Source organism: Propithecus coquereli, unplaced genomic scaffold (assembly GCF_000956105.1).
Source record: "Propithecus coquereli isolate 6110/MARCELLA unplaced genomic scaffold, Pcoq_1.0 Scaffold113, whole genome shotgun sequence".
Classification (NCBI taxonomy): Eukaryota; Metazoa; Chordata; class Mammalia; order Primates; family Indriidae; genus Propithecus; species Propithecus coquereli.
The window spans coordinates 1,615,426-1,629,903 of record NW_012135303.1 but is presented as its reverse complement, the minus strand read 5'-3'; the positions used below and the strand labels follow the sequence as shown (position 1 = coordinate 1,629,903).

The 14,478-nt window shown below is 35.3% G+C and overlaps 1 protein-coding gene across 3 annotated transcripts in view; it reads right to left on the bottom strand.

The window, feature by feature from the left end:
- The window catches only part of RAPH1 (Ras association (RalGDS/AF-6) and pleckstrin homology domains 1), a 98,868-nt gene that overhangs the window by 23,899 nt on the left and 60,491 nt on the right, over positions 1–14,478 (bottom strand). For all 3 annotated transcript variants that reach the window (XM_012655545.1, XM_012655537.1, XM_012655552.1), the window contains exon 5: positions 11,663–11,743. In XM_012655545.1, the coding sequence (XP_012510999.1) occupies positions 11,663–11,743 (81 nt within the window). The remainder of the gene's footprint in view (positions 1–11,662; positions 11,744–14,478) is intronic.

Here is a 14,478-nt window from a genome sequence, read left to right as displayed (position 1 = left end):
CAACATTAAAAAGAAATGAGCTATCAAGCCACAAAAAGACATGAAGGAATCTTAGATGCATATTACTAAGTGAAAGAAGCCAATCTGAAAAAGCTAGTTGGTGTATACTTCTAACCATATGATACTCTGGAAAAGTCAAAAACATGGGGACAATAAAAAGATCGGTGGTTGCCAGGGGTTAAGGAGGAAGGAGGAACGAACAGGCAGAGCACAGAAGAGTTTTTAGGGCAATGAAGCTATTCTGTATGATACTGTAATGGTGAATACATGTCATTATATGTATTTATCTAAATCCATAGAATGTACACCAAGAGCAAACCTTAATGTAAACTATGGACTTTGGGGTGATAATGATGTATCAATGTAGGTTTGTTGATTGTGACAAATGTTCCACTGTGGTATACGTATTTTCTGCTCAATTTTGTTGTAAAACTAAAACTGTTCAAAAAAATAAAGTCTATTAAAAAAAGGAATGTAATAATTTAAATATTACATTCTGATATTGGTTACAAATACAAAATGTATTTTCATACTCTCATTTCTTTTTGGCATAATATTATTTGTCGAATACAACTCGTGCTATCTTTTGAAGCACTGATATAAAAAGTCATTCAATTATAGGATTAAGATTAACTACCATGTGAGTTGTATTTAACTCACGCTAGTTTTGAGCCCGAGGCTTTGTGAAGCATATGTAACTCATAATATCTCTTCATCTTGGGAGCCCCGTGAACTATTTTTCCAGTTGCATATAAGTCACGCACAGAAAACAATAAAAAATAACAAATTTTTCATTAAATTAGAAAGGATTGTTTTGAAGTTTTTATTTTATTTTCATAATAAAACGCCCTGGCCCCAAGAAAAATTTTTTTTTTCCAGTGTGGCAGTCAATGTGTTAAACTCACAGATCAATTCTTGCTTCACAGGCTAACAGGAAAAGAGCTGACACAATGGATTTAAGGAATAAACAGAAAAGAGACTTGTGCAAACATTAATATACATTAAACCAATTAGATTTCCTAACCACTAATAAGAAATTTTTTATATAAAGCAGGCAGGTGGGGGTATTCATGGTATCCTATGTTTCCTGAGGGTAATAAGCTCTTCCTTATAACCATATCTTTTAACCATAACAACCTGGGAAAAAAAGAAATTGTCTTATGCTCACAAAGTGTTATACCATAAAGATCAAGAAATGTTTGCTGATGTGTTCGGATTATATACTTAGAAGACCTCTACTAGTTTATATATAAAGACAATGCAAATCTATGTTCGATGTCTGCAGCCCAAATTTAATGCAAAAGACAAAGCTTTATTCATCTCATGTTCTGACAAACTCAGGTCTTAAGTCTTTGCCCCATATCTTTTCACTGTGCCTTTCTTCATGCTGTCTCTATCCTAAACATAAGTAAAAGATACTTCACACATATAAAAACTTAACTGTCTCTCCTACCTCTTCTCTTAAAAGAGCAAGAGACAACCCTTTTTCTATTGAAGAACTCCTGTGTGGCTATCAATAACCATCAAATGCCAAGCCTCCTCAAATTCACATAAAGGACAAAAACTAGGTGAAGATCTTATGATTAAATGAAAACCAACGCTGTGGTTACAAGTGTTAGAACATTCTCTACAGTGTAAAAATTAGAATAGTTAGAGAAAGAGTTACAGTTGCTAAGAGATGGCTAGTGAATTCCCTCAACTGAGAAATTAAGGCTTTATGGGTTCAGAACAAACCTAATTGAAATTAAGGGGCTAAACAGTGGTTAACAATTTCTTTAGGATCTAGTTTATTTCATAGCTTACAACAATAAAAAAAAGTGTAAATTAAAACGATTCAAACAGAACTTGGAGTGATAGTTTAATAGTTTAAATAGTTTAATATTCATTAAATGCTCTATTATATAGCACTGCTTAGAACCAAAATACTAATAGTAACAACTACAGTTAATTACAGTTGATCCTTCAACACCACAGTCTGAGCTGTGCAAGTCCACTTACACACAGATTTTTCTCAATACATACAGTTGGCCCTCCAAACCAGTGGGTTCTGCATCCACAACCAAACATGAAAGGAAAATACAGCATTCGTGGATGGGAAACCTCAGTATACCGAAGGCTGACTTTTTGTGCCTGTGGGTTTCACAGGGCCAACTGTGGGATTTGAGTATGGTAGATTTTGGTATTCATGGGGGTCCTGGAAACAATTCCCCATGGATACTGAACAAAGACTGTATTTATTTCCCATGAAGAAATCATGAAATTGATAGACTCTCAGTAAAAACATTAACTGAATACCTAAAACTTGCCACACTGTGAGGCATGTTACACATGGTATCTCATTTAATTCTCAATAATGCAAGGCCAACATTATTATTATATCCACTGTACCAATTAACTAAGGCTCAGAAAGACTGTTACCTTTCCAAATCATACAAGTAGTTACCAAGTGACTAACTAGTTGCTCTTTCCACTATCATGTCAGTTTCTTTTGTCCTTAAGTGTTATAACTTAAACTTATGGGATACCAGTAAATAAAATCTGCTTGTCAAAAATATAAGAGATTAAGCAATGTAATAACATTTTAACAACTTCTCTGAAGCAAATAAAATGGTGGTTAACATTAGAAGAGTTCTTAAACTTTGGTGGTTACTAAAGGAACATGCTTTCATTGGACAGATGTTTGTTGAGACTATGTGCCAGGCTTGGTTTAAGTGCAAGAGTTCCTGCTCTCATGGAGCTTAAATTTAATTAAGTCTAACAAGACAACATAGAAATGGATGTGTAATGTGTCAATCAGTGGTAAGCCCTATGGAAAAAAAGTAAAGCAGGGTAAAGGAGTAAAGAGGGACAAAGGCTGATACATTATATCAGGTCAGGAGGTGAGGGAAGGCCTTCAGCATGGCACCAGCAATTAAAGGGTAGCAGATCGGCAGTATGTCCTTTGCTCACTGCTCCGTTTATGATAAAATAGTCCTGTGCCCTACTGCCACTCTGAGAAAACACTGGTTGGCATTGTTTTTGCAGAGGCTCCTGGCTCAGAACTTATGTGTGATGACTATTTCATTAACAGTAGTACAGTGACAACTGGATCAATGATGAAAAAAACCCCACTCCCTTTCCTGATCTGGCCTAAGTGCTACTATGTTCATTCTATTATGTATTAACTATCAGGTGTTACACTGTCCTGATGTGGAAGAGTGTGGGCTCTCCTGTTTTCATCAGATGTATCAGAGGAGGGGTCAGGAACTGGGGCACTAAGCTCTTCAGGTAAAGGGAGCCAGACCACACAGGTGGCATATAAGAGGTACACACTCATTTTAACTTCAAAACAGCCAGGTGCACTAGCAGAGAGGGCACCGACATCAGCACTAGAACTAAGGCTCATCTGAAAGGCTCCTGTGACTTGGGTTGCCTAGAAATTTCTGTCACCTCCTCCTTGAACTCCAACCCCCATTCTACCTTAAATGTTTAGGTTCTATGCTACTGAATCACATTCCTGTGCAAATTTCTTGTTGCAAATAAGCAGAGTGCTACACAGGAAGCAGCTAGTGTCAGATGTTGGCCACATACACCAATGCCACCATATGGGGTGGGAGAAGATAAGATGTCGGCAGGAATGCCTTTGATACTGCAGTTGGTAGTGCTGTCTCTTGAGTCAGGGAGATGAGAAGTTACTGACTTGCAAAGAACAATTCTCCCTGTGGTAGGAACTTTGTTTTGTTCACTGCTTCATCCCCAGGGCCATAAACATTGTCTGGCACATAGTAGGTATTTAGTAAATATTTGTTCAATGGATGAATTAAGTTATTCTTTTCAATAGTTCCTTGCTTCATTTAGAGAAAAATAAAAATGTCTTAGTATGGCTTGAATGATCTGGCTCCTGCCTAGCTCTCCAAACACAAATCAAGACACTTGTTCTTTCACATAACTATGGTGGTTCTGGCAACATGGTCTGTTTTCAGCTTCTCAAACATGCCAAGCTCTTTCTCCCTCGGCCTATGTACTCGGAACACTCTCTTCACCTGCAGGCTGGCTTCTTTGCATCCACCAGGCTTTAGCTTAAATGTCGCCCCTTCATAAATGCCTTTTCTGATCTCACCATCTAAGTGAAATGTACCCCTATTAACTCCCCAGTATTCTCTATTCCTTTACTTTATTTCCTTCATAGCATTTAACATGATTTTGAATTTTTTTGCATGCTTGCTTGTCAATGTTTATTATCTATCTTCATAAGCAGAGCTCCTGGGAGTGGGGAATATGTCCATTTTACACAATGTAGTATCCCACCACCCAGTACAGTACATGGCTCAATAAATATTGTCGAATAAATAAGCAATGGAAAAGGTAAAATGTTAAACTTAATTTGAGAGCAGTGTACGAAAAGGACTAGAAGAGGGACAGGCAAGAATAAAGAGACAACAGCAGTAGCTCCAGTAAGAGATAAGAAGGTGCCCGTAGTGGGGCAGTGCCAATGGGAACACAGTGGATGGGCAAGCTCAATAAATCCTGCAGATTATGACAAGCTTCATCAGAGATCTGAGATATTAAATGAGAAGAAGAAAGGTGCCATGGATGACCAGGAAGCTCAAACCTGGGTGATTAGGAGAATGGCAGCATCCTACACAGAAATAGAAATGTCAAAAGAAGTTGGATATAAATTGTAGAGCCCAGAGAGTGTGGGTGAAGCTAAACACCTGTGGGATTTAAGGTGCTTGTAAGATGCCAGTGATCTTCCAGGAAACACCTAACAGCTATCTTGAAATGTGTTCTTGGGAAAGAGATCTATCTAGAATAGAGATCCTGGTTGAAGCTATGAGTGTGGACAAGACAGAGAGAGAGAGAGAATATAGAGAAGAGAGGAGTGCTGAAGAAAAGGAAAGAACAGCTTTGCTATGGTTATAAAGTATGTGCCTATAACCTGCTTAGACATCTACATTTCTCTTATCTTTAGAAACTTCTACTGCCAGTCATAAACCTGCTTAAAGCTCAGGTAAGAGAAAGGGTCCCACTGCTGACTTTGTTAAAGGGTCTTTTCTTTGAGCTGCTTCTGGGGGAGATAATAATTTTAGCCTATCGTCTTCTTTCACAAAGAAATGAACTTAACAAACAAAACTCAGACACAATAACAGCAACTTAGAGAAATTACCCATAATTACTATGTATATTCTTCAGAAACTATAAGCAAGTTTGATTCTTGAATTTAATATTAAATAAGCCAATAAAAAAAAAGTGACTTGAAAAGAGGTAGAAAGTTAATCAGCTTCCCTATTCTATTATTCCCTAGTTAATGATGATAATGGCTGAAATATTTTAGATTGATATAAAATACCAGCCCAATGAAAATCTAGTTGAACTGATTCAAACTATTATGAGGGCAGAGAACTGAGAAATTAAAATTTTAGCCTTCTAATTTGACTAATGCAAACTAATATTTTGTTTAATATGAGTAACTGTTTTAATTAAACGAGGAGGTGATGATATAAACAAGAATTAGGAAGAAAAGTTTGCTAAAGAAACTCACAGTACGGATAACCAAAAGTAGTAAAAGCTGAAATTAAAGCAATGTTTTTTAGACTTTAAAATGCAATACAGTGTTAAACAAGAACAAGTGCAACATACCTGGAAAGACTATCAGGCATTTACAAGTTTAAAAACTAGTGAAAATTACTGAAAATATTTTCTACTTTCAATATTGTCTGGGAACCATTAAAATCAGTAAATAATTACCTTCAGTAAGAGAAAGTACCTCTATTAAGGTCAATGGTGCTGAAATAAGAAAGCAATAATCTGAGAACACAATCAAAAACAGAAATTATATTCTACCTACAAGGCAGTAAACAGTTACATGCATGTGGAAAGAAGTATCACCTTGGTCAGCAAATGAGAAGGTTTTCCTGCAATGTTTCTCAGAAGAAGGGAGGTTTCCCTGTCCAGATAGGAGTGCTTGTGCAGAAAGAGAGAGAGAGAGAGAAAAAAAAAGCAATAATAGAAGTCAGTGGAGGTTTTATGTGTTTAAAATATAAAGTAGACAAAGCAAGAATGATTCTCCATAATTAATCTCATATTTTTTCCCTAAAGTACGTGAAATATGTCCACAAAGAATTAAAAGAAAAAAAAAAAGGAAAGAAAAAAAAGAAAAGAAAAGAGAAGGAAGGGGGAGATAAAGAACCATCTTTGCCTGTGGGTGAGTCCCAGCTGACTCCTGCTTATCCCTGGCTCTTTGGGAAAATATTAATAAGTAGTATGTGCAAAGAGCACAGAGCCAGTTTACCTTCTGGGCCAGTGTTCGTGAGTGCTGTGCACAGAGCACAAATAAATGCATGTCAGAGACCAACGACTAAACATATTCCTTCCTCTTGTTAAAGCCTTTACAAGACCTTCCTAGCTTAAAATAGCTATATTCTGATGACAGAATAAGACTACATCATTTAAAAACATTCTGCAAGTATCTCTGATCAATTCAACGATAGCTACACCAAAGAGGAAAAATTACCCATCAATATTTTGCCCGGTGGATACACCTATTTTCAGTAAAATTTTATTAATCCACTCATTATATCAGAGTACTAATAGGACCACATTGCACAGTAAATCTGCATAGCAAATGAATGACATAAACAATATATTAAGAAGTACTGTGCCTTTAAATTAAGTTAATTTAAGTGATTAATGCTTTCATAAAATGATTTATGAATAACTTAGTCCCTATCATTTTCCCCCTTAACAACTTCTGAGTAACATGTTGTAAGTTTATGTAACTATATTGTATTATCTTTCTATATTAAAAAACTTTTTGCTTTCTTTTTTTTTTTTTCTTTTTTGAGATGGGGTCTTGCTCTGTTGCCCAGGCTAGAGTACAGTGGCGCCACTGGAGCTCACTGTAACCTTGAACTTCTGCCCTCCCAAAGAGCTGTGATTACAGGTGTGAACCACCATGCCCAGCGTTTGTTTATCCTTAGATTGCAGCTGTTTTGATATACATGTAATTCATACCTGCCTGTCCCTAAAAAATTCTGAATTAGTATTCATTTTGTTTAACTCTATGTAGTTACTAATCACCATTTAAAACAATAGTAATTGTTTTAAATCATGACACAACTGAGTAAAGTTATAGAAAATATTCTACAATGTTATATTTTATAAATTAACTGTATATCAAATTATTCTTGACAAGTTTTTTGGAGAGAAACTTAAGTAAATAAATACTGGCCAGGCACGGTGGCTCATGCCTGTAATCTTAGCTCTCTGGGAGGCCGAGGCCGGAGGATTGTTTGAGCTCAGGAGTTCAAAACCAGCCTGAGCAAGAGCAAGACCCCGTCTCTACTAAAATTAGAAAGAAATTAATCGGACAACTAAAAATATATAGAAAAAATTAGCTGGGCATGGTGGCGCATGCCTGTAGTCCCAGCTACTCGGGAGGCTGAGGCAGGGGGATCGCTTGAGCCCAGGAGTTTGAGGTTGCTGTGAGCTAGGCTGACGCCACGGCACTCTAGCCCGGGCAACACAGTGAGACTCTGTCTCAAAAAAAAAAAATAAATAAAAATAAATAAATAAATAAATAAATAAATACTAAAGCAGCACCCACTCTTAGAAAGTACATGGCTATAGATGATAAAACACACTACTTCAAGATTAGAAACATTGTTCTGGAAGATGATATTAACTTAATCTTTGCTCACATCTACACTACATTGAGTTTGCTATATCATGTTTCATTGCCTGCATTTTTAAAGCTGTGTTTTAATTCAGCTTGTAAAGTTTAAGAACTTTACAAGCATATCTGCCCCCTCACTCCTTAAAAAAAAAAAAAAGAAAGAAACCTAAGATTTAAAAAAAAACTGGACATATTCACTAAGATTAGCACTAACAAGATGAAACAATTACAAGAACAGAGAAAATTATTTCTAGGTCCTCATTTACCTAGTTGGTATGGTCCTCCTAAAAGTAAAGACCGGTTGGCTCATCCTTAAAGACACTAGGTAAGCAGAAATTTCTGAAAATTCAATTTAATTTGAGGTTAACCATCACCCAAGACCAGAGGGAAAATTAGGAAGGACAAAAGATGAAAAACACAATTAAAAAGAGCAAGTATAACTTGAATTGCTCTTACTGCCATTCATTTGTGGCTATTTATATGTAATAGGAAAAAAAAGTACTGTTACACAAATATGCAAAACATATATAACATGTATGTCAAGAGATTTCTTGAAAACTTACTGCTATTTATCTTAGTCATAAAGATTACATTTTCAGAAAAAGATCCCCAAATGAGTAGGACATCTATATTCAGATAATATTTCAAATTTTAAAAAATAAAATCTGCTTCAGGCCATCAAAACAAACTGATTTAGGTAAATGTAATTTCAGACATCAAATTCAAATTTAAGCTCTAAAAAAATCTTACAAGGTTTAATCAATTCTCAAACTTGTACCACCTCAAGACTTCAAGTCATTAAAAAACTGATAACTTGATCAGCAAGAGGCAATGATATTTATTTGTATTTGTTTAAAAACTCAGAAATCGTCCATTTTGAAATATTAAAATATTTAACTAGCTTAAAATAAGAGGGTAATTATGGTTGGTGACCCCAAATATGCCACATTTAAAAAATAAGACCCAAAACAACAGCTAAACATGATCATAAATTATGTCCTACTTGGACAGTCATGTAGCTATTTTACTCCTTAGTCACTAGCAAGGAGGGAGGTCCACGTCTCCAGGTTCGTTCTATCTAAACTACAGGTAGTTGTGGCAGAAAGAATGAACATCTAGAAACCAGAAGCAGCAAACTCCTTCCTTCAATAAATGCCTTCTTTATTTATATTCTCCCACTGAAACCAGTCATACATTGCTCCTAGAATCCCATGCTCTTTAGAAAGAAGGGGCGGAGGTGGGGTGAAACTGGTTACTGGAAAAGGATGCACGAAGGATGTCATACACTGTAATAGGGAGATACGGACCTACCGGCAACTACAATACAGTGTGCTAAGTGGTATGTGAGCAAGCAGGAGATAAGTACCTAACCCCAAATTAGGGGCTTAGTAAATATTAATAATTCTGAAAGACCTTATAGTTCTGGAGGATGAAAAAGAGGCTGCTGGTGGGGATTAGGGGGGTAAAGACAGAGCAAATAGTGGTTCTCAAAAGAGGGTGGTGCTGTCCTCAATGAGGAATTTCAGAAACTGCTGAGGACATTTTGGGCTGTCACAATGAAGAGGAGAGGGAGAGTTACAGGTATTTATTGGGAGGGAAGTCAGAAATGCTAGATGCCTTGCAAGCATGGAACAATGTCACATAATAACAACAAAAGTCCCACATCCAACATTTTTTAATGTTCTTATATGGAAAATCATATAGATGGGAAATTCTGTTTATAATAATCTGAGCTTAGAAACCAACTCACTCCATTTTCCACATAAAAGTATTTTGTATAATTTTAATATTAAAAAAATTTCCCAGGAATGCTATTACCCCATAAAATAAATTGAGGGAAGTCTGCACTTTCTTTTGTTCAGAATTTACAAGAAACTGTTCATAATGCTGGAAAATCATTTCACCAATGGGAAGTTAGCTTGAAGTAAGCATTGCCAGTACCACAACTGGCAGTATCAGTGTGCACTCTGTCACACGCAAGGAAATGACAGGAGAGATATGAAATTCTCTTTAATGGAATTAAGGACTAAATAATATTAAATTAGTGAAAATACATGAAATGTAGGAATTTCACTTAATACAATTTTCATTAATAAAAGATTAATTTATTTAAAGATCTTCAATAATAAAGGTTGTTTAAAAATATTTCATATTATTACTGTCTTACTTAAAATATTTATAGCACAATGAGAAATCTACACTGTAAAAAATCAAATATCAAAACCACTTTTATCACTACCTCATCCCACATTATAATGCTGGGAATGATTTTGTCACTACAATTTTAAATAAACTCATTCATTTGCAAGAATTTTGTATGTTCTCATTTTCTCTACTTTGACTGTAAATTGTCTTAGCATATTATCCTTACTTCAGTTAAAGTTATTTCCCTTTTTCTCTTACCATATACAAGTATGTCATGTCTGCTATCATTTACCACAATATGTTTTAATTCTGAGGTCTGCTCATATTTCTGCTTTTCCTTTTTTTTTTTTTTATTTGTAGAGAAGGGGTCTTGCTAGGTTGCCCAGGCTAGTCTCAAGCAGTCCTCCCCCTCATCTCCCCAAGTGCTGGGATTATAGGCATGAGCCACTGTGCCTGGCCTCTGCTGTTTTTCCTGTATTTCTTGCCAAAAAAAAAAGAAAAAACAAAAGACTTCTGACCTTCTCACTTCCCTTAAACCCAGTTGGTAGTAAGTGGGTACAGGGTTTGACTATCTCATTCTGTCTTTGAATGGTCATGGCCAAGCATTTACATACTGAAATAGGTATTTTATTATAAATTACTTTTTGGTTATCTCTACTTCATTTTAGGTGTTAGGGCATTACATTCATATAAAAAGTAAGTATGTAAGTAGGTTTATTATCTATGGATTTCATTTGGGATAGTAAAGATGGTGGTATAAATTATTTGTTATAAAAAGGGGGTACTGGGATTGAAAAAGTTGAAAGGTGCTGTTTGGCACAAAAAATAGATGATAATGCAAATATTATAGCAGTTGATGCTTAGGAATGTTGGAGGAGGGGCTAGAGCTGAGATAAGAGAAGTGTTTTTGACTCTGCAGGATATAATCTATGAGTAGGATGTAAAATCAACTCACTGGGTTACTACCAGTATTTCCAGTATTTTTAAAGGATAGGGAGGGAGGGAGAGAAGGAAGGAGAGGAGAAAGATTAGAGGAAATCTAATTCACCTGGGTGGGGCTTGGGGATTTAGGTTTTTTTTTTTTTTAATGTTTCATAGATGACTCTAAAGCAGCACTGTCCAATGGAAATATAATAGAAGCCACAAGTGTAATTTAAAATTTCTAATAGCTACATTAATTTTAAAAAGTGCAAAAAAAAAATTAAAATATTCATCTTTTATTTAACCAAAATATTTTAACTAGTAATTAATGCAAAAATATTAATAAGATTTTTTTACATTCTTTTTTTCATACTAAGTCTTTGAAATCCAGTGTGTATTTTATCCTTATAGCACATCTCAACTTGGATTAACCACAATTTAAGTACTTAATAGCCATATGTGCCTAGTGGCTATTATATGGGACAGTGTAGGCTCTAAGGCATCCAGATTTGTTAACTACTGACCAAAGAATACATTTTTTTGAAGAAACAAACTAGGTGTTCAGCTAAGCATCAGTGCAGAGGAATCATTTCACTTGATGTCCCCATTCTGAAGAAGAGTTAAGTCTGTTAATATCTTAAGAAATTTACAAAAGCTCTTAGCTTCAGAATAAAAAAGAAAGCATGAGATTTCAGGTTCCAATACAAAAATTCTCTACATCAGATATGCTATCACCTATATAGTCTTACCATGAGTTTTAATAATCAATTGCCCAATATCATAAAGTTGCTTATTTGTCTTTGCTAATTTATTTTTTGTTTGGTTTAATTTTTATTTTAAAAAGTGAGGTTATATGACAAAGTTTCATCTTTCGGAGTTCTAATGAATACATTCTTCTTCACTGATATTTAAGCAGTCCTATGACATGTTTATAGAACTTACAGGTGTCAGCTCAGCCTGTTCTTCTGTGAAGTCAATATGACGCTTGGCCTGCTTGCTGGAACATCTCAGAGAAATAGCATGCTGTGAAAATGCAGGAAGGAAGAAAATGATAGGTAAAGGAGGTGAAAAGGGTAGCTCTCATTACTATGGAGGAAGAGAAAAAGATCACTGAAATGAAACAAAACAGTAATGAAACAAAATAGTAAAGAAAAGTTACATGCAATTACCTTTCATTCTCTTATGCAAAAATTATAAAGGTAAGACCAGAGGATCTTAACCCTTGGTAATTTAAAGATAACCTCACTCAACTTCTGGACAATGGAGTTCTATAGAAGAGCGATGCAGAAACATTATGTCCAAACCAATTCATATTAATAAACCTCAATTGGGCCTTGACCACTGTTTGGCAGTACTCTTAATCTTTTCCCCTCACTCTGCTAAGTCATCCTCTCAAAGTCTAAGTTCCCTTCTTCCTCAGGCTTCTAGCTTCCCTCTTTCCTCTTCATATGACCTCACTTCCCTCCCATTACTAAGAAAATCACATCCACGTATCACGAGGATCTTTATTACTAGAGTGTATCCTGTAAATACACCCATATTCTCATACCTCCCCCTAGTTCTATGTGAATAAATGTGCTTTGTTTCCCTCTCCAAAGCTAAGCATGTCCTAGATCCTACCCCTTCCCCCTCCAATATCTTCAGTGTCTGATACTCAACTAGATCAGGCCATTGAGGGTGGAGAGGAGAACAGAAAAATGTTCTTCTGGTTACCTGCCTCTTGTTAAACTACTATTTTCTCTTCTCCACTGCCAAATTTCCCAATTTCATGCTATAATGTTCTTCCTCCATTTCCCAGCCACTCATTTATCCCATAATTCCCTGCAATCTTTCTTCCCCAAAGCCTTTATCCTTTGAGTTGTAATACATTCTGTAGTTCATTCTCAAAGTCTTCACTGACCTTTTAACCAAAAAGGTTTTCTGTCTCTCCTATCATAGTACCCATAATACTATGTACTGCTGTTTGGTTGTCTGCATCTATCTCCCTCCCCCACCATACACTAAATTATAATCTTATGAGGACATTGTGCGTTATGTTCATGGATTTATCCCTTACAGCCTAGGCACTCAAATATTTGTGGGATGTAGGAATAACAATTTCTGCTTGGCCTTCATGCTCAATGTTTGGCCAGATCAAGATTGTTTTTGCTTTTCCCTCTGTATTTTCTCATTAAACATATTCTATTAGCACTGTTTCAATTACCATATCAATAGGATGCCAATCAAATCTATACTCCCAATATCCTTGTTTTTAGGAAATAGAGACTAAAGGGGCATGATAAATGCAACCAACTCTCTAATGGTTCAGGGAAAAAAATGTAGACAGAACAATAAAGTGTGGCAAAATGTTAAAAAATTAGTAAATCTGCCTAATAAATTTCATGAGTTATTTGTATAGTTCTTTCAAGCTTTTATAAATTTGACATTATTTCAAAATAAAAAGTTTTAAAAAATCTATACAAGCTCCCATCATACATTTCCAAATGCTTCTTGGTTTAATTTTTTAAAAAAATCTAAAGTATTCAACAAGAGATCACTGTGTACCATGTTAAACAGGATGATGGAACACTATATAGTTCTTGAAATTCAGTACACCCTTACCAAAAAGGATGTATGTATGTGAAGTGAAACAATAGAAAATAGTACATACATAAACAAAGATTAAAACTTAATTTATGCTGTCACATTAACAAGGATAAAAATGGATTATGGAATAATATAGTTTATTTAATGTTAATTAGGTTGCATTTCCATAAAGTACTTAAATATTTTTTAACCAAAAAATATTATCTTCCCTAAATCTAACCTTTACCTACTCTTCATCACTATTTTCACAAATCTAAAAGCTGTGCTCAAAACATAAGAAAAATAAATTTGAGGGTCAATTCTCCACATAAATTTTGCTCTAAACTTTTTCAGTTTCAAAAACTTTCATTTGTGTTACAGAGTCATCAAATTCTCTATTGATCTTTCAAAAACTCTCCACAAATGTCTGTTAAGTTAGTTACGGACCACCACTTTCTTGAACCGAATCTGTAACATGTTAAAATGACGTACCATTTACATGCCAGAATCCTTGGGGTAGGGATGGGAGGGCACATACTGAAAAGCACTGATCTGAACACAGGAGCCAAACCATCACCAAGAAATGGCCTTGTACCAAAGCAATGGTTACAAATAAAACCATTCCTTGTGATTGCTAACACTTTATATTACAACTAGAAAAAAGTGGAGGTTTACGACCACCCCTTAGTGTTTTAATAAAATGGATTTACATTCATCTTTAATGATGTGTATGCATTTTTCACAAATATTATATTGAAAATAAGCATACATGACCCTGGGTCCAAGCCCCAGCTTGGCCATTTACCTGCAGTGTGATTCTGGACCTATCATTTAACCTGTTTCCTCATGTGTAAAATGGGGTAATAATAGCATTTATCTCCAAAGGTTGCTGTAACAATTAAGCCAGTGATAATAACATTACCATTATGGTAAGAGTAGGAAACTGCCAGTCCTCATCTGAATTTTATATAAGCCTTAATTTACTTAGTTTAGAGCTACTTTAGAGTTGTAAAATTTTAACTGAAAATATTCAAAAGTATACTAAAACACCACAAGATGGGGATGTTACTGCACAAACCTCTTGCCTTTTTTTTTCTCCTGCCCATGTAATTCTATATCTAAGTTTGGCTCTGAGAGCGTTCTACTCTTATTTTTACTGTCTTTCAATTCTGTGATGAAGCAGTGTGATATGG